The 26,064-nt window shown below is 38.4% G+C and overlaps 1 protein-coding gene across 4 annotated transcripts in view; it reads left to right on the top strand.

The window, feature by feature from the left end:
• Positions 1-26,064, top strand: part of GPR155 (G protein-coupled receptor 155) — a 41,739-nt gene that overhangs the window by 6,793 nt on the left and 8,882 nt on the right. The window contains exons 2-12 of one of the 4 annotated variants that reach the window (XM_085585084.1): positions 235-376; positions 12,469-12,974; positions 16,391-16,790; positions 18,101-18,266; positions 19,478-19,633; positions 20,670-20,753; positions 22,062-22,182; positions 23,453-23,537; positions 23,619-23,709; positions 24,679-24,976; positions 25,668-25,769. In XM_085585084.1, coding sequence (XP_085441210.1) covers positions 12,515-12,974; positions 16,391-16,790; positions 18,101-18,266; positions 19,478-19,633; positions 20,670-20,753; positions 22,062-22,182; positions 23,453-23,537; positions 23,619-23,709; positions 24,679-24,976; positions 25,668-25,769 — 1,963 coding nt within the window. In that variant the 5' untranslated portion in view covers positions 235-376; positions 12,469-12,514. Of the gene's footprint in view, positions 1-231; positions 377-8,159; positions 8,318-8,341; positions 8,947-12,468; positions 12,975-16,390; positions 16,791-18,100; positions 18,267-19,477; positions 19,634-20,669; positions 20,754-22,061; positions 22,183-23,452; positions 23,538-23,618; positions 23,710-24,678; positions 24,977-25,667; positions 25,770-26,064 lie in introns of those variants that run through there. The other 3 variants (XM_085585083.1, XM_077785057.2, XM_077785058.2) reach the window with 3 other exon arrangements.

Here is a 26,064-nt window from a genome sequence, read left to right as displayed (position 1 = left end):
GGGACCACTGGCTACCTTTTGCAAGTGCCTATGTGCAAAAAAATTTTTGCTCCAACCTGGTGTGAACACTGTACGAGATAAGGCCTGTAACCAGTTCCCTTCTGAAAATGTTTTTGTCTTCATGCAAAGATGGCTGTTTAAGCAGTGGTGTTGGGTATAACTCAGCTTGAAGGAAGCATTCATGTATATAGGGATGTGAAAATGAGTCACTCCTGTCCTTCTCCTTTCTAGCAGAAATTTTAGTAAATTCAGAGTTACTGTGAGCCCTCGTGTGCCCTGTGGAGCAGCAGAGCCCCTGCATCTGAAGGCTGAGCCACTACCGAGCCACGAGAGCCAAAGGCAGCTGAAGCAATCAGAGCACTTTGAAGAGAGCAAGGTAAAGGCTGTGGGTGAAAGTCCAGACTGAAACCCCAGCCTCTGTCATAGGTATTTTGATACTGGAACTACTGTACCTTGTAGATAGCATCACTGTGCTGTTGTGAGAGACTGCAGAGCCCATCAGTACTTTCTGTGCTGTCTGAAAACCAGCCCTCACTGCAAACTGCTGAAATCTTTCTGTTGAAGTTTTTTCCCCGTCTTAAAACAGAAACTTTCACTTCTGCTATTTGACCAGGAGCTTGGCTGCCTTATGAAACCTGAGAGCCTTTTTTTTGAAAACACACAGATACACGATCCTTTCCTCTAAATATATACTTTCATCTCCTGATCTGTGTCTGCAGGACTGCTGCTGTGCTTTCATCCAAGTGCCAGTCAACTGGGGGTCTGGTGTGTTTGCTCTAGTTTATTGCTGATTTAGAAACAATATCCTGCTGTGTGCTTTAAGAGAATTACCCTCTCTGCCAGAACCTTCATTCCCCCCTCTCTTATACACATGGCCATTTATGAGCAAGGGGAGGAATTGAAAATATATTTTTTTTTAACCGGGAACGTGTCTAGTCCAAGTCCAAGCATGCATCAGAAGATGAGAAGCGTTGTATGTTTGTTTGTTTTTGACGGAGCAGGTGGGAGCAGGTGCGGTGCGCCCCCGGTTCTGTCTGTGCAGCCGCCGCTCCGCTCGGGGCCAGCCCGGCCCCGCGCCCGGCGAGCCGCCGCGGTCCCTGCCGGGCTGGCAGGGTGAGCTGCTCCCTTCACCCAAACCCTTCTGTGAGGCTGCCACAGTTCAGCGTTTTAGGAATAAACGCGCTGTTTCACCACAGCGATTTCGCTCCAGATGCATCCGGCCTGACTCTTGTTCTTAGGCAAGTCAAATTCCAGTACTGGCATTAAAATGATGCAACAGAATAATACACCTGACTGCTCCATTGCAGTTCAACAGAAAGCAGCACGCTATTAGTCCTAAATAAATCAAGTCTTTAGCTAATAATGTTTAACTGCAGCTGGAGAAGGAGATAAGAATTAAAACAAAACACCTTTTTAAATTGAAAATGCCAAGTGGAAGTAACAGAGAGCTGTAAGAAAGCTACTCTGTTAACACTGCAGTCTTAAAAACAGTACTTACTCTAATAGTTAAGAAAAGAAATTCTTTGTATTGTTGTTGGCCATGAATTTAAATGTAGCGGCACACTGCGGAACATAATGAGGAAAAGGTACTGTGGCTTTCTGCTGGAGAATTCAGGAAGCAGAGAGTTTGTTAATCCAGTAGCACGAAAGATTTAGTGGGGTAGTTGGTAGTGTTGAAATGAATATGAAATAAATAAAAAACTACTGGATTTCTATCACAAGAGGCAATGCACTTCTATCTATACATTTGATGGACAACATCTAAGCTGTATTTGTGTAAGTAACAAATAGTGGCTTGCAAAATTGTGGGATATGGTGTGACCAGAAATGGAAACTTAGTATATGGAGAGACTTTATGGACATGTGGGTCACATTCTGAAAATGTTTCCAAAGCTTTTAATTTGTGATACCAAAATATCACAAATTTGTGATTTTGGTTTTGTGAGTTGTATGGGTTGGTTTGCTGGGGTTTTTTAAGGGAGGGGTGGTATATTTGGTGGGATTTCTTTACTAATCAGTTGCTTGCTGAATAAGTAATAGCTGTAGCAGGTCACACACCAGAAGCAGGTTATTTAAGCACTGCAGCTTGCTTTAAAATGGTTTTCCTGAGCAAAGGAGCATCTGCTAACTTGTGTGTAGCACTGATAGCTCTCCTGGTTCTGCTTGTTTTTTTTTTTTGGTTGGGGCTTTGGGTTTTTTGGGGTTTTTGAGGATTCAGGCCAAATTTGAGAAGCCTTCCAGTGACTGAGCGCTCAGTGTACTGAGACTATATAAGTAATAAGCTGCCTATGTCAAAATGAGTGAATAGGTTTTCTTAGGTCAAGGAAGAGCTGTAACTCTTATGTCCTGTTCTTAATAATTTCACCACATACTGTTAGTGTGCTAATATGTGAAAATGCTATAATTGAAATATTATAAAAGTACTTAATATTTTAAGTGTCTACATACAGTAGATACAGCTCTAATCATAATATGAGGCAAATGGACAAAACTTGATAATGATTTTCCAGATAAATTATTTGTAATCTGTAAGTTAAAACAGTGATTTTTTTTTTTTTTTGTTTGACTTTTACATATTTTCCCCTGTTGTACTAGTTAACCATGTAATTAATTTTTGAGTACTTGCATCTGAGTTTAGCACACTTAACCTTCTTGCTGAGCCAAGTAAAATGTTGATGCCCTATCATTAAGGATGGAATTTGTACATTTAGGAGGTCTCTTCAACTTCGTTTTGTCTCCTCTGAAAGCAGTTTCAGAAAAAAACTTCTAGTGTTAAAATCACATGGGGTAATTTTGAACTTTATTTAATTCCATGGAATTTAATTTGAACTTTTCTTTGTTTTTTGCTTTAGAGAGGTGAATTTCACCATGTACAATGTTTACCGGGCCTAATTTCTAGAGCAGTCTATTTCAACACACCTGAACATACATAATTATTGCTAAAGTCTTTGACTTTCTGCAATTTGTCTGTACTAGCTTCATGTATTTTCTTTTGGCAGATACAGTATTTTGAAGACTATAATTGCACCTTCAGTTCTGTGGAATTGTCTCAGCCACAGAACAAAGTAGAAGTGAATGACTGCAGTATGGTAAACATGGTTTCAAAACCAGCTTGGACACACACATTGTCTTACAAAAGATGCTATACGAAAAATACCAATTAAGTTCCCGTAACCAACGCAGATAATGAGGTGTACTACTGTGAAATTATAGATGAACTGATAAATTGCTTTCTTAAGAAGGAAGATCTTTTACAAAAGTGTTCCAAGGTAACTGAGGTGGATGTAAACATCCAGTGCATCCCTCATCATTTCTGTGTTAATAAGCTTCAAGCTTATGAGTAACAGTATCTGGCATTCTCCTGATCTCTGTGTTATATTGCTTTAAGGACACAGAATTTCTCTCAGGTGTTGGATTTTTCTATTTAGGCCTCAGAAGTTTTAGAAATGCTTTTTGTTTGACACCACCCTCCAGAGACACAGTGCAGGGGCCTATTTCCTGATTACAGATTAATTTTCCTCAGGTTTCCCTTGCTTAACTGCCTCATCAGCCACCTGTGTATTGTACGCTATAGTTTGCCAGTAACCATGTGAGTCAGGTATTGACTAGCATCAAGGTATTGATGAGCACTTCATTTTCTTCTGCACACCCTATGCACAGCTCTAGGAGAGCAGACATCAGAAACCAACAAACTTTCTGAACCCCAAACTACAGTTTTAGGTAACCACAGTTAGACATGCATTTTTGGGTGGAGTCAGCTAAGAACAATCGAGCACGGGTCCCTGCCTCGTGCGTTATATAATCCATTTACTTGTTAAGCAATGAGCAGTATGAAAAGGGTATTTTTCCCCAGTACTGGAGTTACAAAGCCGCATTGTCTGTAGGTGTAAATCTAATGTTCATATAATTGTGGCTCATTGTCAATAACCAAGGAGCATGAGGAAGTGTTTTTCCTGTGATTGATAAGATTACCTAGGAAGTGCTAATGTCTCTATCCATTGCTGCAATTACTGTGTTGGTAAGATACTTGGATTTTTCCATGCTGTTGAAAACTAGGTGTGCAGCTGTCTGGCAAATGCACTATTATTATACCTGTAAATTTCCAGACAGATTTCATCCTGATGCATTTGCTGACATTCTTATTGACTTCTAATATTCTGTATTCTTTTTTTTTTTTTTTTTTTTGTCTATGCTTGGAAAAGGTACGTTTTTCTAATACCCTACAGAAAGGTTATTTAGAGGAATTTTTCACATTTTTAATCAATAATGCTGTTTTGAAGCTCACCTGACACTTGCTACTGTAAGGCAAGGCTTTCAGTTATCACCACACCCTAACAATTTGACTACAACTTCTATGCTAGTTCTCTAGAAAAACTAACAATCCAGTTTTGGTATTTTCAGAAACAAACTGCAGAAACGTACTTGCTTACAGTAAATTCTGAGTGCTTTTCTTCAGAATACGTCATCATTTCAGGTTTTGCAGCAAGTGCTTGAGTTTACCAGTGAAGTAGCCTTCACACCTTGCTATGTTTACCAGTGAAGTAGCCTTCACACCGAGTACAAAGATACATTTATGACTGCCCAGAAAACCTTTCCAAACTGGCTCAGGTGTATGCCTTTGTAAAATGTTTTTATGTGGTCACTGCCAGTTCTTGAAAAGGACATTGTCTGAAACCTGCTGTCACTGAAAGAGTGAACCTCTTGCAGTTCCTGTGTGGGCCCAGCCTGCACACGTGTAATTGTTGCAGGGAAATGAGTATGATGAAAGCCACAGGATGACTCATGTAATGGTTGCTCCAGCTGCTTTTCATTGGTTAAGCTGCTGCCCAGATCAGGAAGCAGGAATTGTCTCCCATATCATCTATTGACTACTTTGGTGGCACATAACTGCATGGAAACATCCAATTTGAGTGAAAAACAACAAAAATCAAGGGCAAGAGTAGTTAATGATTATACAATGTTATGTTAAGGGAATGCTTAAGAGGATTAAAATTTTGGGGACAACTTTCAGTTTTGTGTTTGTTTAGTGGCTTTTGGAAAGCTTGGCTTTGCAATGGCAGTAACTGTGTTTTGTGATCCACAGTTCAATTGCCAAAGCTGAGTTGCCAGTGGAAGGGGGTAGCTGTGATCAAGAGCTGATGGACTCTATAAACCTGTCCTCCCAGGAGTTTGTTATACAAAAAACTACCCATGCATTAGCCACGCTGTTATAGCTGTGAGTATAGTTATGTTTGGGGGTCTAATTAATGTATGAGTGCTTTTTGATACTTATGTGGTTTGGGTGAAACTCCAGGAGAAATTATTTCCATGGCTGTCACCCTCAGTTTACAGAGATCTTAAAGGGAAAAATAAATTAAACCCTCTAAAAAAAGCAGGATGTTGGAACAGAAAGATGCTCCAAGGAGCACAAGGGGATGTTCAAGGCCAGAGAACATGTGGCTCAAATAAAGTGCCTATGGAGCTTTGGTTAAGTTGAGGGAGCAGAGAGGAGGTGTCAAACAGTGAGAAAACACTGTCCTTTGCTGTTCTGGGTAGCAGGACTTTGTACGGTCTTTGAATATGGTCAGCAGTATCCTGTATATTGAATACTGCTTTAGAAAGATTTCTTGACTTCAACATTAAGTTATCATTGCTAATTATCCGGACTGAAAAAAGCCAGAAAACTGTGTTCCTAACATTTCCCAGAACTGGTCCTGTAATCTGATGCTTGAGTTATTCACAGTGCTGTTCTGGTGGTACAGTCTGGTTAATAATGATTTCATTTTTCTTAACAGGGCAAGGGATAAGACCCTAGTGTTCTTCTCTGTTCATTTCAGAAGAGGCTGCATGTCAAAGAGAGATAGTTGCTAGGCTCCATATAATATGCTTAAAAAGATTAAAATCTGCAAGAGGAAATATGCTATATTAAGTCCTATCTATATACTTTTACTTTATTTATTTAGACAGCAGCTATAATAATTTTATTGTATTTTTTCACATGTGTTGATATTACATTTTCATACTTTCAAGTATTTTACTTTTTCAGGGTTTTGAGGTTCTTCACTTTTTTGAGTATTAGACTTTTAATTTGTTTGTGTTCCCCAAAAGAAGACTTGGGGAACACAAGACAAGACTTGGGCCAAGAGTGCTTACCTGATTTAGCACACTGGGTATGCCAGAGCTGAGGTGGACACACAGCTCTGTCCTGTTACTGTTGATCCCTTGGGAAATCAGCCTGGTGGTTGGTGGATATCAATAGTAGTCAATGAGCAGCCTATCCAGCCAAATGTATGCTCTTCTCAAACAGCTGAAGGATTCTTGTATTTTAAAAACTTTATTAAATGCTAAATCACTAATGATCTTTTCAAAGGGGAAAAAAATGCATTCAAGAGAAGGGAAGGCATACATTTTTACCAAGTGTTCTTAGTATGGTCTGATATACCTCCCTTGCTACTCCCCAAAGCATGTCCCTCTAAGGTATCATTTCCATAGGAAAGAATGAATGACAGAAAGCCAAAAAATCAGAAAGACCTTATTATACTGTATTTCCTAAACCAAATCCCAACCAGTCTGAAAGTGCTCTTTGTCAGGTGCCAAACAGAGAAACTTCAACAGTGGAAAAAAGTAACAAAAGAGCCTTCTTTATTAGTGTTTGCATCAAAACAAAATATCACCCTAACGTTACCAGTGGATGAGCGTTACCCAACAGGTTGCACCACCTCCCAGCAGTAAACATACATAATAAACCCTGGCACAGCTTTGGAATAATCCCTTGCTGATCTTTTGCTTGGGCTGGGTTGGCCTAGAGTTGGGACAGGATGTAGACAGGAATGAGAGGCAGTGAGGAGTCAAGCACGGACACTGCTGCTTCATGTCAGTTGAGGTTCTAGTAAGTGTATACACTTCTAGTGCAGAAGTATAAAATTTAAGCATCAGTATCTTTAAATTAAAGTTAAAGCAGACATATGATATCAACAAGGTAGTACCTTCTAAAAGTTTCTAAGAGCCATGCTTATCCTCACAAGTTTCTGTCCCTGTCTGCATTCTTTACAGAATTTTCTTAACTGGACTTCCAATTAATTCCCTTAAGTGTTATTTCTGTTATAATGCTGCCCTTGCTATATAAGTTTCTGGTAAGCATTTCAACAGTAGACCTTGTGAACAGAACTAACTATGGGAAAAATTCTTATCTGACACAACGCTTCATAAATTGTCAGTCACATACTTCTTTTCTTGGTTGAGATAATTCTCCATTCTGTTTTGGTCTTTTTCGGGTGTTGCCTGAAAGGGAAAAAGGTTTTGGGTTTTGTTTGTTTGTTTCCTGGAAGTTCCTTGGAAGTTTTTTTTTTTTTTAGTATTTTTGAGGGTTTTTTTTGCTGGAAGCTTGGAATGGGAAGCTCCTGAGCACACAGGCTGGTCGACATTCCATCAGTCGGGAAAACTGCCTTACTCCCAGTGGGCCACCTATTGCCACTAGTTAAGAAGTAAGGCAAGCTGGTCTGAGTCTGATCAGGAGGGGAGAATAAGGTTCACTGAATTCACACCTGCTGTCTTTGCAGCGGCAGTATGTGTCTTGTTCTGAGGAAAAGGGCAGCTGGAACCGCTGTGCCCTCAATTGCATTACAAAGGGAAAGCCTTGAGAAAGCTGTGTCCTCGTTTTCTGCAAGAGAATCTTTGGCCATTACCAGTTTTTAGTTTTTACTGGGGAAATTACCGACTGGCCAAATCCGTGGAACTGATGGCACGTGGAAAACACGGTGCTTTATTTCCAAGCGCTCTGACTGCTCGGGAAAGCTGGAATGGGTGTGGGAGGCTCGGGACCGGCTGCTGCCGGCAGCCAGCGCGGCTATCGGGCCCGCCGAGCTGCGGGCGAGGCGGGCTCGGGCCGATAACGGGGGCGCAGCTGGCGGCAGCCGCGAGGGGGGCCCGGCAGCGGCCCGAGCTGGCCCCGCTCTCGTTCTGCAGGGGAGGCGGCTCCCGGCCGCGGGAGAGCCCCTCGGGGCCGGGGCGGCGGCGGAGACCCGCCGCTCCGGGCCGCCCCCCGCGCGGCGGCCGCCGAGCCGCCATCTTGCGGCCGCTCCGTCCCGCGCCCGCAGCCCCGGCCTGCCCGGGGCCGCCCGCGCCGGGGCCGCCGCAGCCGCCCGCGGCCCGCCCGCCCGGGGCGCTCGGCCGCCCGCGGCGCCGGGGCTGTCGCTGGCGGGGCGGGCCGGGGCGGGCCAGACCTCCCCTCCCCGGCCTCGGTACCGGCGGCCTCGGCCTTAGAGCGGTTCTCAGTTTGACAGAGCACAAACCCTCTGCACGCACCCCTGTGCGGAGGCGCCTGCCGAAAGCTAAGTAGGTAAGCTGCCCGCTCATTTCCCCGGCTTCTGGCGCTGTTTTCTGCTGAGCTGTCACGCAGGGCAGTGCTGCTGGCTTTTTATCTTTGCAAACGCTGTGTGCTCCTGGCTGGGGTGACCGTGGGAAGGAGAGCAGCGATGGGCCGGGAAGGGGCAGGGGAGAGATTGGTTTTGTTGCAGCTCTCTGGCTGCAAGTCAAAGGATTTTACATCCCAGTTTGGCAAGTGGTGCACGTGAGGTGCTTTTTAAGGGCTGCTGGCAAGAAAATGTTATCTACCTTTTGAAAAACGTTTTGCTGTTTAGTTCAGAAGTAAATATCTATTTGTTGACAAGCCCAAAGATCAGATGTAGTGAGAATTAAGGGGAGGTATTTTTTTAGTTCGTTTCCTGAGTTGACATTGGGTGCCGCTGGCAGCTGTTGCTTCATTTGGCCCTGCCTGAGCTCGTGCGCTGCCAGAGGTTTGTGGAGCTTGAAGTGCTGCTGTGTGAGCTGTGCCAGTCGTGTGCTCAGGGCAGGCCTCGGCTTCCCCGGCTGCTCCACAGCCAGGGGCTTTCTTGGAATGGCATCGTGGGAGGAGGATGGCAGAGGAAATGTCATCTTGAAAAACAACTGCTCAGAGACACATATAAGGTGTGTGATGTTTCTTGTGGCATTGTCTAGGTTTCCAGATATAGGTGGCCCATTTCTTGTGCTAATTGGTGTTTTGATATTGTACTCTCTCTGTTTTCTTAGCCTAATAAAGAAAAAATTAAAAATTGTGGTTAACTTGCAAAAATAGGAACTGCACTAATCACTTCTACCCACTTACTTTTATGATTTTATCTCCCTAAAGTTGCTTCCTCTTTGACTTACTTCACAAATTTGTACATGAAAATGCATGTAGTATACGCTTATCGTAGCTGAGAACAGGGTAGTAGAGCTGCTATGAGCGGCTCTTCCTACCTCAATTCCATTTTAGTCTCCCTGAGTAAAATAAAATGTGTCATCCTTACATTAAAGTAGGGGAGTTTCTGCATTGCATTAAAGTAGGTCATGTTGTGGGTTATAATTTATGAGCAATGTGCATGGTCTTGCCAGTGTCACCATATTATCCTGAGAGTGATTATCAGTTGAAAGCTTAAAAGTGAGAGACCAGAGCGGAGGTATACATTGAAGTTATCTTTTTTATTCACTCATGCTGTCTTTGACTTTCATTAGAAAAGGAAGATGAAAGGGGTTTTCCCCTTCCTTTGGTGAAGGAGACAATTTCTCTATTTCTGTACTCGGAGAGGAACCTGATACTGCTTAACTCAAAGCTGCTGGAGAATTGAGTTTCTGGTCTGGTGAATTTTAAGACTTTGCAAGTATTGACAACCTACAAGAGAAATGTTTCACGGGGAGTTTAAACTGCACTTGTTACTTGCTCTGTGTCTATTGTTGGTCTTCATACAAGGTTTCCTCTCGTGCAAGCTGACAGTCTGGCTGCAAGCAGCTGTGCTTGGCACAGTCGACAGCAGATAAGGCAGCATTATTCCTAAAATCTGTGTCTGTATTGGCCTCCAGTTCCCAAAAATGCACCTGTGGCTGAGTTCTCAAGGATTCAAATCTCAATCCTCAGTCCCTGAAGGCATAACTACAAATCGTATGTTCTATAGAGTCAAAGCTAAGTGCTTTCCCTTGCAACTGTATTATAGTGTCATTTGTCTAGTTAGTTTGCTACATCAACTATAAAAACAAGCTAATTTCTGTGTAGAATATATCAGATTTTGGGTTTGCATGAGATCATTACCTCTGATTTCATTTAGGACTGTGAATTGAAAATAATTTCACTCTTGTGAGATGCTAGTTTGATACAAGCCTGAGGTGTAACAAGGCTCTGTATGAAATCTGCGATTAGTCATTACATAATCTCACAATACTTATATAAATGTCTGTATCTTATAGAGCAAAAAGTGCTGAGAGGTACTCACTGTGTTATGCAGAATGCAAAAGCTTGCATTTCTGGAGAACACTGCTTGGCAATAGAAACTCTGCGTTAAATATAAAGGGTTTGGGATGTGCATGTCTCTCGAGCTGAAGAGATGATTCATTCTCAAAGCCCTCTGAGGAGTGCCAGGAGCAGCTTTTACTGTAGTGGAGTTCTTCTCTTTGAAACTAATGTGGTTTACCAAAAATTTGTCCTGTATGACTTGACAGGGTCCCTTGTGATGTAGTTGAAGGAAGGCTGCAGGAATCTATCTGTCTGTCTGTCTCTTAGAAAAGATGGTTTGGGATGTGTGGGTGTGTATCCATGTCAGTTTTGATCTAGTGAGGAAGATAGGGGATTTAGTATGTGCTGTTGACTGATACAACACAAGAGTCAGTCATATTTGTTTAAGTTCTGAATTATGAAATGGGGACAAGAGCACTTCTGTATTTTATAGCAATTTTGTGAGGAGAAATGATGATTTTAATACAGAAGGAAGAGAGTCTTGTCATTAGCCTTGAATAGGAAGGCACAGGAGAAGGAATGCTAGTATTTAGGGATAGATACAGTTGAAATACACTCCCACTACACATCAAGTGTTGTATTTGGTTAAAAAAATTCAGCTGTATCTTATTGCTGAAAAAAAATACCTTGAGAGAGAGCAGGTTGAACACATTACACTGCTGGGAGCCTTACCTCTATGCAGTGCTATAAGCTTGGAGAATTTGATATGTGGCTATGCTGAAAACCCGTTTTTTATTTTGCATCTACTGTAGAATGTGGCTGATTTCTTTCAAGGATCAGTGTCTCTGATTCTCTTTTGGACATTTTCCATATTCCAACAACATCCTTAAGTTTTTTAGTAGAAGAAATGATTTGTTGTTTGCTTAATTTCCTGCAAGTTTTCCCATTGTTCTGTAGCAAATAATACTTTGAGCTCCTAGTCCAAATAAATCTAAGCTAATTTATCATCTATAATATAAGGAAGTACAGCCTTTAAAATAAGTCTTACTTGGAGTGAGACTCATTTTCCTTCAGAGAAGGGATAGCCAAGGCTACTGGACAGATTTGGATGATGCAGCAGCTCAGTCCAGATGAGTTACCACAGCATCATAGAAGTGCTTACCAAAAGCCTCAGGCATACATAAAAGTCATGAGTCAAAGAGTTGAAGCTTGTGAATATGTATATGCTGGATGCCAGGGTGTGAAATGGATCTTACAAGACCTCACCTTTGCATTGACTTGATTTACTTGCTTACTTACCTGGCTGCTGTGTTCTGTGTTCCTAGGATACAGAGAGGCTGGGGAAGACTCTGAAAACAGTTGTTAATTTGCACAGATTGTACTGTACAAAGCATTGTTTGGGACTTGACAATTTTGGCTTTACCACTGATACCTTAAATAGCTTAGGGGAAATCAGTTCACCTTTGCCTTAGTTTCTATCCCTACAAAGTGAGGTAAGTCATCTTGACTTCCTAAACAAAGTACTTCAGGATTTAGTCATGTCAGAACTTTATGTGCAGAGTTACCTGATGGACTGCACAGGTTTCAGAGCTATATTGCCAAAGCCATATCTGTTTCTGGCAGGACCTTGCTATTGACCAATGAATATTTGTGTTTGATGTCCACTCTCTTCTGATTTGCAGATTTGACATGTCTGCTTGCATATAGAACCTGTGCTGTTGTAATCAGCCCTTTCAAAGGGAATTGCTGCTAACAAGTGAGGAATGGGGGTCGGTAGATATTTGTGTTGTACATAAATGCTTCATGCATGCCTATATTTCACTGCTACAGACCTAAAGAATTGTATGTGGAAGTATGGGTCATCTCTAGCACAATGAATTAGATCATTGGCTGCTGTGTCATGTGTGGATTCTTTGCTAGCTGAAAAGTGTATCATGTATATCATGTAAGCACATGATATTGAAATGTTGGGAGAGGTCAATGTTGCACAAAGCAAGGTACAAGCTTCAAGGGTTGATATGATCATTTAAATTCTAAATTTTTCTGGAAGGTAGAGAGGACCTTGCCAAACGTTTTTGTACCAGAGTGGAGAAGCCTTGATTCTTCATCAAATTTATCTTTCTTTCCTGGTGCTCAGTTCTTGTAAGGTCTATTCCTCTTGTCCATTCTGTAATAATTTAAGAGGGCATAAGCTTGTACTTAAAGGAATGAATTTAATAAATATACATTTGTTCCTTTTACAGATGAGATCATTTCACGCTCTTCTTTTGGAAGAGGTGGTCAGAGGAAATGGATAGCTATTTAGACTTTTCTGCAAAGAACCTCTCATCTTCAGCTAATATGTCTCTTTCTGTGCCTGGACAAGCTGGACTCAACACCACCGACAGTCCCCCTTCTATGTCAATAAACAGGCTTTTCCCAGCCCTGCTGGAATGCTTTGGAATAATTCTTTGTGGCTACATAGCTGGAAGAGCCAACATTATCACATCAACTCAGGCCAAAGGACTGGGAAATTTTGTGTCCCGTTTTGCACTCCCGGCTTTACTGTTCAAAAACATGGTGGTACTTAATTTTTCTAATGTGAATTGGTCCTTCCTGTACAGTGTTTTAATTGCCAAAGCTGCTGTGTTTTTTTTAGTCTGTGTTTTAACATTGTTAGTAGCCAGTCCTGAGAACCGATTTAGCAAAGCAGGTTTGTTCCCTATTTTTGCTACACAAAGCAATGACTTTGCGCTGGGATATCCAATAGGTAAGTATGTTTTCTTCTTTAAAATTAATTGTCACTGTTCTAGACATGTTTGCTTTTATATTTCCATAATTTGAAATTGATTTTTGAATTGAAGTTCCATGCAATTGAAATAATTTCTGAAGTGCCTCTCAAATTCTCTTTGAGACTACTACTCATCATCTAGGAAGGGTTAAAACCAAAACAAGAGAGCAAGTTGGTTCTAGCAAAACCACAAGCAAGGTGTTTGATTACAGAATTGAAAATACAATTACAAAGGAAAGGTCAAATATGCAATTCCAGATTATATGTAACAAGTAGATCCATATTTTAGAATACTTTAGGAGTTAACAGTATCTTTCTCGTTTTCCAAGGCAGCATGTTCAGGAGAATCCTCAATCTTTCTTATTCTCTTCAAATTTCCTTGATATGTATAAAATTTAGACAAATGCAGTGGCATACTTTTTTTTAGATTAAAATACCATGCTTCCCTCAGTTGCATCTCCTGAGATTTATTCCTCTTGAAAGAAGTCAGAAGTATGCCACAAATGAGGTTGTGAGAATTACATCTTTCTTTGTTGGTATTAATTTTAGATGCCAATTAGAGTTTGGGGTTTTTTATATATGTATTTTAGGGGTCTCTGAATGTATTTACATTGTATCCTGGTTAAAACATTCTTTCAACTTTCTTATAAGACTGCGTATTTCCTCAGATACCTCATGATTTATAAGATATTATTTATATTTTTTCTATGTATGATCTTGACAAAATCTACACCATTTAGAACTTTACTGGAATAGTTACTGCAACAGAAACATTGTAGACTCTTGAGGTTTATTTCTTTTTGTCCTTTCCCTTCTCCCATCCCCAAACTTTCACTGGTCTTGGGTTCATGCTGTCACCTATGCAAACTTTTTGCTATTAGTAAAATATTACCCAAGCTAGTTCTCTAAAGTGTTTGCAGAACTGGTCAACTGCTGTTTTTTATGTAGTAGAGGTAGTGTTTTGAACAAAGCCTGATCTTTTAACGAAAAAATATTTTTAAATGCTGTAGCAGTGGAAATTTGTGAAGGAAAAAAATAGATATTAACAAATTGTGAACTAAACCAACACTATTTAAAAAGGCATTTTGAACTCTTAATCATTCCCGAGTCTTTATCCCATGTAACTTCCTTAATACATTGCTATTATTATTTATTAATTCTTTACTATGCTCTTTTTTGCTGTTTGAAAAGATTTGCACATAGCAAAATCAAAATATGGGTCAAATGTTTGAAGCCTATCACTGTTTTTCTGTTATCACGGTTATGATAGTTCTAGATTAAAAAGTGATGTTGGGGTGAAAAAGAACCAACTAGTAGAGAGGTTTGTTAGCACACCTCTGGTATAGTCAGAATTACTATGATAGAAAGCTTTGGGATTTTAATTACAGGGTAATAATGATACAAGTCTGACAAACAGACTCAGGTATTCTCTAGAGCTGTGTGCTAAAGCACAGGTGTAGCAGAGGTGCTGTGTAGGTGACAGTCACTGTGACTATAATCATACTCATCGTGTTGAGCGTGGACAACTAGTGTGTGATTTATATGTACTTCTGAGCAGCTGGGACATGGAAAATTGATTTTTAAAAAAATTAAAGTCTTTTGTTATGAGCAGCAAGCAGGCACCGTGATTTGAATAAAAAGAAAATTTTTCATCAGTGACAGAAGTTGTGGATTATTTTTACTGTTTTAACAATTCCATAAGACTGATTTCTTATTTTTCTTACCTATAGACTTGGTAATCTAACTCCACTTTTTGTACCAAATAAAATGTATTCTGACATCATACGTAATTTAAAGTACTTATAGGCCTTAATTTATTGTCTTAAGTATGCTGCTTCATTTTACCAGAAAGTAAAGTTATTACAAAATTTTCACTCAGGCATTAATTACATGTGACTTGTGTGAAGTTGTGTTCGAGTGACATGGGCATTCTATATAAAGCAGCATAAACATCAGTTTCAGGTTTGAAATTTTAGGAAAAAACCTATTTGCATTAAAAAGTGTCCTGCATGTTTAAAGTTGTTTTGATTACTAGGTTTTGTTTAATGCTTAAAACTGGCTTGTTAAATGCAGTAACTAACCCCAAACTTGGTACTTCTGTTCAGCAGTCTATTTAGGATTTTATATGGGTAGTTCTTCTATATGTACTTTAATAATGGCCTGTACAAGTAAAAATGCCTTTAGTGCCTTTTTTAATATTTGTAAGATATCAGCTAATTGAGAATGTCAGTTTATTTGCTCTAAAGAGGGGACTGTTCAAAGTGAGCACTGATTTAGCACTTGGACTTTCCTGTCATTCCAGAGACTTAAATAATACTAAGGTAAAACTCTTTTGGATTTTGAAAAATGTAGTCACAAGGAAAAACTTTTTCAGAAAAGATGAATAATGTTATTAATAACTGTGAATTGCATAGCCTATATCTAATGCATAGTATATGTAATAATTATGATACAATTAACTACATATACATGTATTATAATTGGCATACTATTAATACCTATAGCATATTATTGATAATTATTAATAATGAAAAAATATTAAATGTAAAAATTATAAGTCAGGTAAAAGAGAACATTCTACTTTTAAAGCATTTGGGTGTTTTTTAAAATTCACATTAGAATTGAATCTTTTATATGCTTCCTAAGTATTTTCATTATTTTTGAAGTGCCTTTAGTACAAACGTGAAATAAAAAGCAATTCTACTTTGACTCAGAAGTATGTAATAGTAATGAAGGCAAAAGGTCATGATTTAGAGTTCCTTGAGGGACCATAACTATAGCAGTAACTCTAGTCCTTAGTAGTTCCAGAGAATGAACCAATAATTATGTCATAAACTTTTTTTTTTCCCGGTTGTTGCTTTGTTGTGTTGTATTGAATCAATGCAGAAAGATCACACCTGACTTACCCATTGAAAACTGATTCAATTCCAAAGAAGTGAGATTCCCTTAAGATGGGAAGCAACTTGTATCCTGCAAAGGTGCATTTTATTGTCCACAACTGTCATGTATCTGGGGAGAAAAAGCAAGTCAGAAATAAAGCCAAAATTTTTCCAGCATTTGGTATGACTCAAAGGAAACATAGAATTGTTACATTGGTTTTTCTTCTCTTTTTCTGTAAATGTTGGCTAATCGTGGGCTGATTAAATAGTATTGGATGGTTCATCTTTAGTCTTTAATGTGTTCTTTAGATAACTGTTGCCTAGTACAATTGGATGTACTTCTCTTCCTGCATTATCTTATATTGATTGTTAATTAAATGTATTTCTTTAGTTCCTTCTGGAGGAAACTTAAATTATTTTCTTTAGTTTTCAGAGAGCAAAATTTAATTTCAATATTTCAATGTATTTTTCTGCTGAAGTGTTATCACTCATAACTCTTCATTTCCTGTCTTCTAGTTGAAGCTTTATATCAAACCACTTACCCAGAGTATCTCCAGTACATTTACCTAGTGGCTCCAATATCTCTTATGATGCTAAACCCCTTGGGGTTTATCTTCTGTGAAATCCAGAAGTGGAGGAATAATCGCACTGTGTCACAGAGCAAAATCAAAATAGTGGGCCTAGCACTCCTTCGAGTTTTGCAGAACCCAATTGTATTCATGGTCTTCATAGGAATTGCCTCAAACTTTATTCTTGGCCAGAAAATTCCTGAATACCTTGAAAACTTCCTTGATGGACTGGCCAGTTCATTTTCTGGCTCTGCACTTTTTTACCTTGGACTGACTATGGTGGGACAGACAAAAAAACTGACAAAGGGTATGGTTGTTGCACTGATCCTTCTCATCACAGCTAAACTGTAAGTTCAATTTATGTATTCTTATAATTTTGTTCTGTAGTTTTAAGCTCTGAATACCCTGGTCAGATGGCTTTTCTCTCAAAAACGTTACATTGGTAGTACATTTCACTTTCCGGTGTTTTGAGTGAGTGCTTCCCAAACTCTCTGATAGAATACAGCTGTTAAATTTTAAAGGAAATTTAGTAGACTGGAAACCTGTTATCAGACTCTGCAGAGAAAGAAAATCAGGGGTGCTGTGCCTTCATGGACTGCCCACAGGCCATTGTTGTGAATTGGGTATTTGGGGAATTAGCTTAAATTAAAATTTACTGAATAAATAGTTAGACAGTAGTGAGTTTAAGTATATTTGATTAGTATTTTTATTTTATTTGGCTTAAACAATGCATCTCCAAATTAGTTGTTTTTCCTTACTTTATAAATTTTTGAAACTACTATACTGGAAGAATGTAAAACCAGTCACTTACTGCTCTAAAACTGCTTGAATTTTAAGCATGAATAAATGCCAAGTTCTATTTAGAACTTACACTATCATTATCTTCCCTTGATTATATCTCAGGGAATGTTTATTTAATATTAAATATTTTATTTCCTACTGAACTACAATTAATGTAATAGTATGTTTGGTTTTCAAATTTATATTGTAAAATTTGAAGGTGCATTTCAGTATCAAGTATAACTAATCAGCAAAGCTCAAGACTTAGTCTGTAAACCAGCTTAATGACAAATTTTGTAATGAAAAAAAGGTGAAAAACATTGTTTAATGTTGCCACTTTGCTTCACTGTAAGCCTATATAAGGCTTACATTGAGTCTGTATGTGATCTGGGCTATTGCTGAAATAGCCTTGATGCCAGCAGTTTGCTGGCCAAAACTTTTGGCATGGAATACTTATCATATTTCAGACAGCTTGCAGAAAGGTGGACTGAATTTCAGAGCTGCTGACTGCTTATAACTACTATTACTGTAACAGTTGAAAAATGAGGGGGTATTTAATGTTTTACCATCCTAAATCTGAAGTTTGTACAAAGAATGTGTCTGCGCAATCAGGGAAGCTGCTTCTATACCTGAGTTTGTCGTCATGTTTGTCCTTTTCATTTTAATGTAATTTATGATGTGGGATTTTTAAGCAGCTGGTAAATATATATTTTGATAACAATAAAGGCAGTTGTTCTAAGTGATGCCCATATTACTTTTCATAAGTACTATTCAAACAAGACTTAAATTTCCTTTTTATTAATTTTCAGGGTAAAGAGGGGTCTATTGTTGTAGGTTGAGTAATATTTTTTCAATTACTTTTTCTCCTTTCTTTCAGGCTCATGATGCCATTTCTCTGTAGAGAGATGGTGGAACTCTTGGACAAGAGTGACAGCATGGTCAATCACACCAGTTTATCAAACTATGCATTTCTTTATGGAGTTTTTCCAGCAGCACCTGGTGTCGCAATATTTGCAAGTCAATTTAACATGGAAGTAGGAATTGTATGTAGTTAAACTTGTCCAAATATGTCCTAACTTTGAGCTTAACTTCTTTGATGAAATAAATAAATAAGTAATCTTGAAGAATTTCCTTTTCTGTAGTATAGGTATCTTAGAATTGTTTGTACTCCCAGGATCTTTTCTGATGTCTTAAGCATCTTGATAGTCCTCATCCTTTTTTATATTTTTCTATTTGTGACTCTAGTAGGAAGAGATAGGATAACTTCAGATATAAAGAACTTGTATCTTGGTTGTTTTTTGGGGTTGTGTTTTTTGTCTTTTTTTCAACGACCTTATCTTAGAGATGCTTTTGTAGGGGAAAAAAGAAATTATGTTACTGACTTCAGTAAGAATAGTGTCATAGCTGAAAATTTGTGGAAGATCTTAGGCTTTAACTGATTCAGCTGTGCTGCCCTTCAGTTAAATCTTGTGATAGAAAGCATTTTACTTTTTTTATATGTACACAGTAGAGGGTACCTTTTCAACTTTAAATAGAAATTTTAGAATTCTTTCTTCCACTTGAAGTGACATTAACACACTTTTATTGATTTTCATTGTTTTTAATCGTGTCTATTTTGGAATTGTTTAGATGTATTTATTTTTTTAAGAAAAAAGGATAATGAAAGTAAATCTTGCAAGATTATCTTGCAAGATAGAATTTTATACTCTACAAACTTAAGAAATTTCTTTAAAGCAGAGTCTCTAGTATGAGTAATAACTCACACTTCCATTACTGTGCAAATTAAAGAAAGTCGAAAGACAATGAGAAGCCAAACTAGAAATTGCTTACAAATATATATGGTTTCTTCTCATGAATTGGTGCATATTAATATTTACATAGCTACATGTTTTTTTAGTTATTTATGGTGTGAATGTTTATATCCAAAAGAAAATTGTGACAGTGTATATTCATCCTAGACTGCAGTCATTAGTATATTTGACACCCATGAAAAAGCTCTGTAGAAATTTGCAGTAGGAAACTCTACTCCTGCTTTTTAAGAAGCTTGTTAAAATTTTCAGTTTAACTCTGTGTATAAACCAGATACCTTCTGGCTCAAATTCTAAATAATTTGTTATAGAACAGCTCATTATTTGTTAAAGGTCTAGGTATGTTTAATTCAAAGGTCCAATTTTGCCAGTTATATTTTTGAAAGCAGATCATTTAGCTTGAGATGTGATTAACTCTGTTGCTGCTTCGGTTTGACTCTTGGCAGATTACCTCAGGCATGGTGATAAGCACGTTTGTGTCTGCCCCCATAATGTATGTTTCTGCATGGCTGCTGACCATCCCATCCATGGACCCCAACCCACTGGCAGTTGCACTGCAAAACGTCAGCTTTGACATCAGCATCGTCAGCCTCATCTCTCTGGTAGGTGCTGCTGGGGTGAGACACAAAGGGACTCTGGTGAGGGCAGCCCGGCTGCGTAAGCAGCAAACCGAGTCATCGGAGGAGCTGCATTTCCTCATCACAGCCTGGTGCAGAGGCATGAGGAAGGAGTTAAAAATCCTGATTAAGCAGTGGGTCTGCTGGAAAGATGCACTGTACAGAAAGATGAATGACTGAATTAGAGCATTTAATGCAGGGCTTGAGAGGTTTTTTTGTTAGGTTTGTTTTCTTGTTTTAATAACAGAGTGTGAGGGAATTAAAGTAGTAGTTTACACCACAGAGACTAGTTGCATCAAGCCAAGTGAAGTGCTTGGATATCACAGTAATGAAGGCTCTGTACAAACTTCATCTCCAGAAATGTCAGTGCATATTTGTTTAATGAAGTCTTAATTAGCATTAATGAAATAGTTTAGCCTGAAAAAATTATGTTTATCAAATTCCTTTACTAGAAATTATTTTCCTAAAAACCGAGTTGATAATCCAGAAGTCCAATATTAATTTTGTTTTGGTTTTATAGAAAGTACAGATAGTATGATGATTTTATTTGCTTTTTAAAAATAAAAACATCCATGTTGGGAGGAGTTGGAATTTTCTGAAGTTGTTGTCTTATTGAAGTCCTTTTGTCTTGAAACTGTGCCTGAAGGGAAGCCAGAAGTGAATGTTAACTCTTGCTGGTCAGATAATTTTGGGAGATCCAGGGGAGGTGGGTGTGGATTTTAAATTCTAAATTGCCAGGCTACACTGTGGTCATTTGTGTCCTGAGGAACTAACAGGTTTCTGCATGCTCCTGGCAAGTGCTTGATCTTTCCTGGAAATACTTCAGCAACATGAGAACACCAAGATGCATTGCTTTTTGTGACCACAACTGCTGGGGCAAAGGGGCTGGCAGCACACTGTAGCAGTCATGTTGCTAAGATCTGTTGTATATTTAATTTCACCATCATCTGCCAGAATACTTATATTGTTCTTTTGGGTTTTGTTTTATTTTTAAATTAATTATTTTTCTTGTATGTTACAGACCTGGTCTCTTACTGTTGTTGTTCTGAGTAAGAAATACAAACAGATTCCTCATATGATTACAACAAATCTACTTGTTGCTCAGGTTAGTAGTAAGGAGAATGCTGTTGTATGAGGTTTAGGATTTAAGTATTTTTTAACCATTTTGGAAGTTTGATTTTTACAGTGATACCTTTATAGCCAACTGTAGAGAGCAGGTGAATCTAATGTGTGACTCGTCTAAACAATTTCAGTGCTGTGAAATACACCCTTGAAGAAAATGATAGTTAATGTGGGCACTGTGATTCCTAAACAGAGCTATAAACAATCAGAATGGAGTGGCTTCTGAGATGTTTTCTTAGTTATTGCCCAATACTGTTGAGTGCACTTCTGTTTCAATTATACCCATCTGAAGCTGGCAATACCAGGAGCAGCAGCCTGTGTTTGACTCTATAGTGACCCTATTCAAGGAGCTAAATAGAAAAATAATCCCTGTACTGGTTTATGTCTCTGAAGCTCTTGCTGAGAGATCAGCAGGTGCAAGTGCTGGTGCAAGGATGTACAAGGGTGTGTGGGAATGCTGGTGGCTAGGGAAAGCCAAAGCCAGGTGGCTCTGGATTAATTTTAATCGTTATTTAATCTGAGAGAGAACTACAGAGTACATGCTCCTTATTCCCTTGAAGTCAACTGCACAAATGGAGCAGCCTGTGCTTGTATAACATCTGTGTGGTAGTGCTTTCTGAAGTGTTCTGTAGGGTTTTTTTAGGTTGTTTTTTTTTTTTTAATATGTCTTTATATTGTAAACTCTCTGAGCTCTGATCATGGAGTCACATTTGAAAGGTGTCATGTATGAGAATTGCAGGTGCTTCTGTTCTGTACCAACAAAACTAGCTTTCATCTTAAAAAAAATAGAACTATTGTGTTACTGTTTACACAATACTTCAGCCTATCTTTTTAGATTCCTTAGTTGTTAAAATTATCATATATGGAATATCACTGGGTGACAACTGGTGTAATTCTTGGCTGAACAAATACCTGTTAACCTCAGTTTCCTGTGCAGATAATTTCAGGTAAAAGGTTTGTATTTGCCAAAACCATCACCATTTACTTACTGTAAGATATATATAAAGTTGGGGGCTTTACCTGATTTGCCTTACTCCTAGTTTATATGAGCTATGTACTTGCTGTCAAAAAACCTCTCCTGAAAATAAGGTAGCATAGTGACACAACTGTAATACTGAATTTACTATGGCAGTACTTTACTGCTAAATGAAGTATCCAGTTCATAAAATCACCCTCCAGTGCATCTGGGGATGGAGTTTAAAGCATACTGCAGGTATATAACTCTCTGTTCAGTTTTTTTTGTCATTCTGCTTTCCCAGTTTAAATGATGGTATCTTACTTTTCTTTCCAGTTTATTGCTTGCATTGGAATGGTGGCATGGAATTTCACTGTTAAAGAGAAAGACATCACCATCCAGATCCTCGTATTTATATTCCTCTACAGCTCACTTTATAGCACCTACCTATGGACAGGTATGACTTCTCTAGGCAGAGCCCAGGTACTGTAATGAAGGATTAATGTCCTGAAATAACATTAATTATATTCTTTGGAGTACTTGTTCCTTTCACTTGTTTGTAGTTCTACAGATGGGGATACCTGGAAGTTGTGCTGAGGTTTAGTGTCAGGCACTGCTGCTGCTGCTGGAAGCCTCTGCCTGGGCAGGTGTGGCTTGCCTTTGCTGGATACAGTGGCCTGGCTGGTGTGTGACAAGAGACAAGAGCCTGCTCTCAAGGCAGAAGCAACTACAAATAGAGTGAATATGGGGAGCTGCCCTTCAGCTAGTCAAAGTCTTAATGATGATTTTTAATTAATGCAGAGTTTAAGATTTTAATTACTTAGCATTAAGTAGATTTAAAAACTGATGCAACAAAAAAAATAGAAAATACAGAATGAAGGGAAATACCCAAGTAGCTTTAACACCTCTTTCCCCTGGAAATTGTAGTTTCTAAAAACAATATGTGTGCATAAGATTAATGCTGGAATTGAACTTGAAAGAATTGAAAGATGCTTCAAGAAGCTTGGAGAACCTTACATATGGGATTAAAAGAAAAAAGACTTTAGATATTCAAAGATATTTTTGTCCGGAATCTACAGGTTTAATTCCTGTGGTGTTTTTCTGGAGTGAGTTATATTTGTTTAGCTAAAGTACATAGCTCATGATTGGTGGGGCCTAACATAAATACTAGCTTTGCTTCCACATGAGAATATTGCTGAGGTGTGATTAGGCTAGGCAGTTCCAGAAGGTGCTCCCGAAAGAGTTCTATATGTAAAAATATGCAAAACTTTTTAGTTAAATTTATCATTGACTTTACAAAGGACTGGTCAGTTTTTACAGAAATGTTACAAGTGAATCCAACACTATTTGTTGATTGCTAAAGGGTGTTGGATAGAAAACTGCTTGTTAATACCTAAAGAAATTAGTTACTTGTATGTTAAACGTTCTTATGACATCTTTTTTGCTCTTGTGAACCTTTCTTAGCATTTAGAAGTGACTATTGAATATAAAATGTCCTGGAATTTTTTCAATGTTTCACTATTAACATGATTTTTTAGGCAGTGGGTATTTCTGATTTACTTTCTCAGAATACAATCAGACAAATGATTTTGGAATATTTAAAGGACTGAGAATAATATTTTAAGCTATTGAGTAGGTCACATCATAGAGTTTCTAGGCTCTGTACTTACCAGTTCCCTTTTTAATAATAAACAAGGCATTTCTTTTGGTTTTGTTTGTTTTTTTAGGTTTTCTATCTTTTTCTTTGTTTCTATTGAAGAAGAGGGAAACAGTAAAGATTCCCATTGGGTTTATCATCATAGCTGGATGGGGGTAAGTTAATTCAAATGCATCCCTGCTGAATTAGTGGGAGCATGATAAATATGTTATGTACTTCCTATTTTGTTCTTTCAGAATCCCAACAGTTCTGGTAGGAATCTTACTAATTGTTGGTGAATGTAACAACACTAGTATTGACTCTGCCTTTTTCTATGGAAAGCATCAGGTATGAACATGTTCTGTCCTCATCACTTCAGATTTCTGCCATGCTACGTGTGCAAGTAGCTTTCAGTCAAAGTACAGGCTACTGTAATAAAAGTATCATTGTAGAATGCTTATGTTTGGAAAAAGACCTTCATGTTTAGGCAGCTATGACTAAGGAAAAAAGGGAGTAGACTTTTTAAAGAAAAAACTTAGGAGTGGTAGTGAATTACAGAGCTCTTTTCCTGGTGACTAATTTGTATTCTAGCAGGATAGTTATCTAAAGTTGTTATTATCCAATATCTAATTACTGGCTGTTGGTCTGTAATAGATAGGATATGCATCACCTGTGTAACAGTAACTGCTTTCACTATGGCAGGCTTCTCAGCATAATCATAGGTTAAAAGACCCTGAACTACAATTTTTACCAGCAAATAGTTCCTCTTATCAGAGGATTTGAAGTGTACTAGCATAGGTATTTGTCATGCTTTCTCCCTCTCTTTCTTATGGACAGAAAGTCCATGAGTCACTCAGGATTGTTCATGTGGCACTTTAACAGTTACTAAATAGCCTCAGAGTTGATTCTGGTTATCAGTGCAGATGATTAGAAGGAAAGGTTAATTAATAGGGTGCTCCCCGTTGGCTAAAGAATGTAAATTAGAGCACATTCCTCTTTGGAATTAAAAGACACCTGTGCAGAACTTAACCCAGAACACTGGTGACCCTGAGAGGAAGGGGGAGGACAGTGAGGGGATATTCTTGGGTTGCATGGGAAATGGGGCTCCACACTTTAAAAAAAAACAAACAAAAAGCCTGAGTTACTCAGGCAAGGAAAATTAGTCTCTTTCAGTGCCATGAGGTGCAAGAACAGTAAATACAGGAAACAGTCTTGTTCAGACACATTTGTAAGTGTATTTAGAAAAGTACAGAAGTTAGAAAGACATATGCAATTAATTTCCTATATTGAAGTGCACTTTCTTTGCTTTCTTAACAGATAATTACCACAGCAGTGATACTGTTGATCAGTATATTGATGTCAGGTATCTCACTGATGTGCATGAACAGAAGTAGGCAAGGATCCAGCTATGGGGTGTTGAACCCATACTCACCACGTAGCTCAGTGGAGGAGGTTGAAGTGGAAGGGAGTAGGCAGAATCATATTTCAGCCACTATGACTCAGTCTTCTCCAGAATCTTCTGCACAGTCTTCTCCAGAATCTTCTGCACAGTCTTCTCCAGAATCTTCTGCACAATCTTCTCCAAGATCTTCTGCACAGACATCTGCAGAAAGAGGTATACAAAGTCTATTTTTATAAAGAATAACTGGTTTAGAGTGCTATAAACTAATATTTCAAATGTAATTCTGACCTGGGAAGGAGAGTTTACATCTTCAGGTGTTAGATTAGAATAGAAGAAAATCTAGATATAACTGCCCAAGTATTAAGGTTTGTGTTTCTAATAAAAATTGATTGTTACTGTGGTAAGAGTTGTGTAAGTGGACAAGAAGAAAAGCCTGTGTATGATTTTTATGTAAGTAGTGATGCCTTGATAAGGATGTGATAAATGCAGCCCACTAGGCATCTTAGATTGTTTACCCACTAAATTGTCTCTCAGAGAATGAATTAAATGCCCACAGAAACACTCAGTGTGTTTCCAATCCTTTTTTGTATGTAGCCTTTTTGATCTGTTTTTTTTTTGCCTATAACTAAAAGCAATATAACCACTTCCTGGATTTTTGCCTATGACTAAAAGCAATTCTGTTGCTTCAATGGTGGTAGTGTTATGTTAAACTATTAGTATTAGTGACCTATTAGTATTGTGACCCATTTACCCTCTCAACAAACTGGAAAAATTGTCTGTCTTCTCCTTTTGAGTTATTTTTGAACATAATAGTTAAAGCTGCATAGAATATATTGTTACACTTGGAAAATAAATTATGGTAGTGAAAGAAGCTAACTGTCCTATTACTGTATATATTTAATAGGTTGCTGTTCTTGTCAAACAACAAATGGTGAATTATCCTGCGCTAAAGACAGCAAAGCAGTGTCAAATGCTGTTGAAAGCAAGGTTCCTCCAATTGAGACAGGTAAAGCAGTAGTATCTCCTTGTTTCAACATTACAGCCTCTTCCCCAACATCTGTGTGTTATTCTCACAAAGAAACTGTTGGAGCTGTTGTTTTGGATGTCACTTTTTAAACATAAAGCTATTTTAGTGTGTTCTGAGCATTCAGACTTTACCTCTCCATTGTTGTCTTGTCTGGATGCTGGGAAGTTGAATGTAAACCCCTACTTTGCACCAAGCTTTTAAAATAAACTACTTTTTTCAGATCCTCATTTCACATCTTGCATCTTTTAAAAAAGCCTTTGTTGTAATCAGGCAC

The sequence above is a fragment of the Lonchura striata genome, chromosome 7, assembly GCF_050655825.1.
Source record: "Lonchura striata isolate lonStrDom1 chromosome 7, ASM5065582v1, whole genome shotgun sequence".
Taxonomy (NCBI): domain Eukaryota; kingdom Metazoa; phylum Chordata; class Aves; order Passeriformes; family Estrildidae; genus Lonchura; species Lonchura striata.
This window is presented reverse-complemented; position numbering and strand designations above follow the sequence as displayed.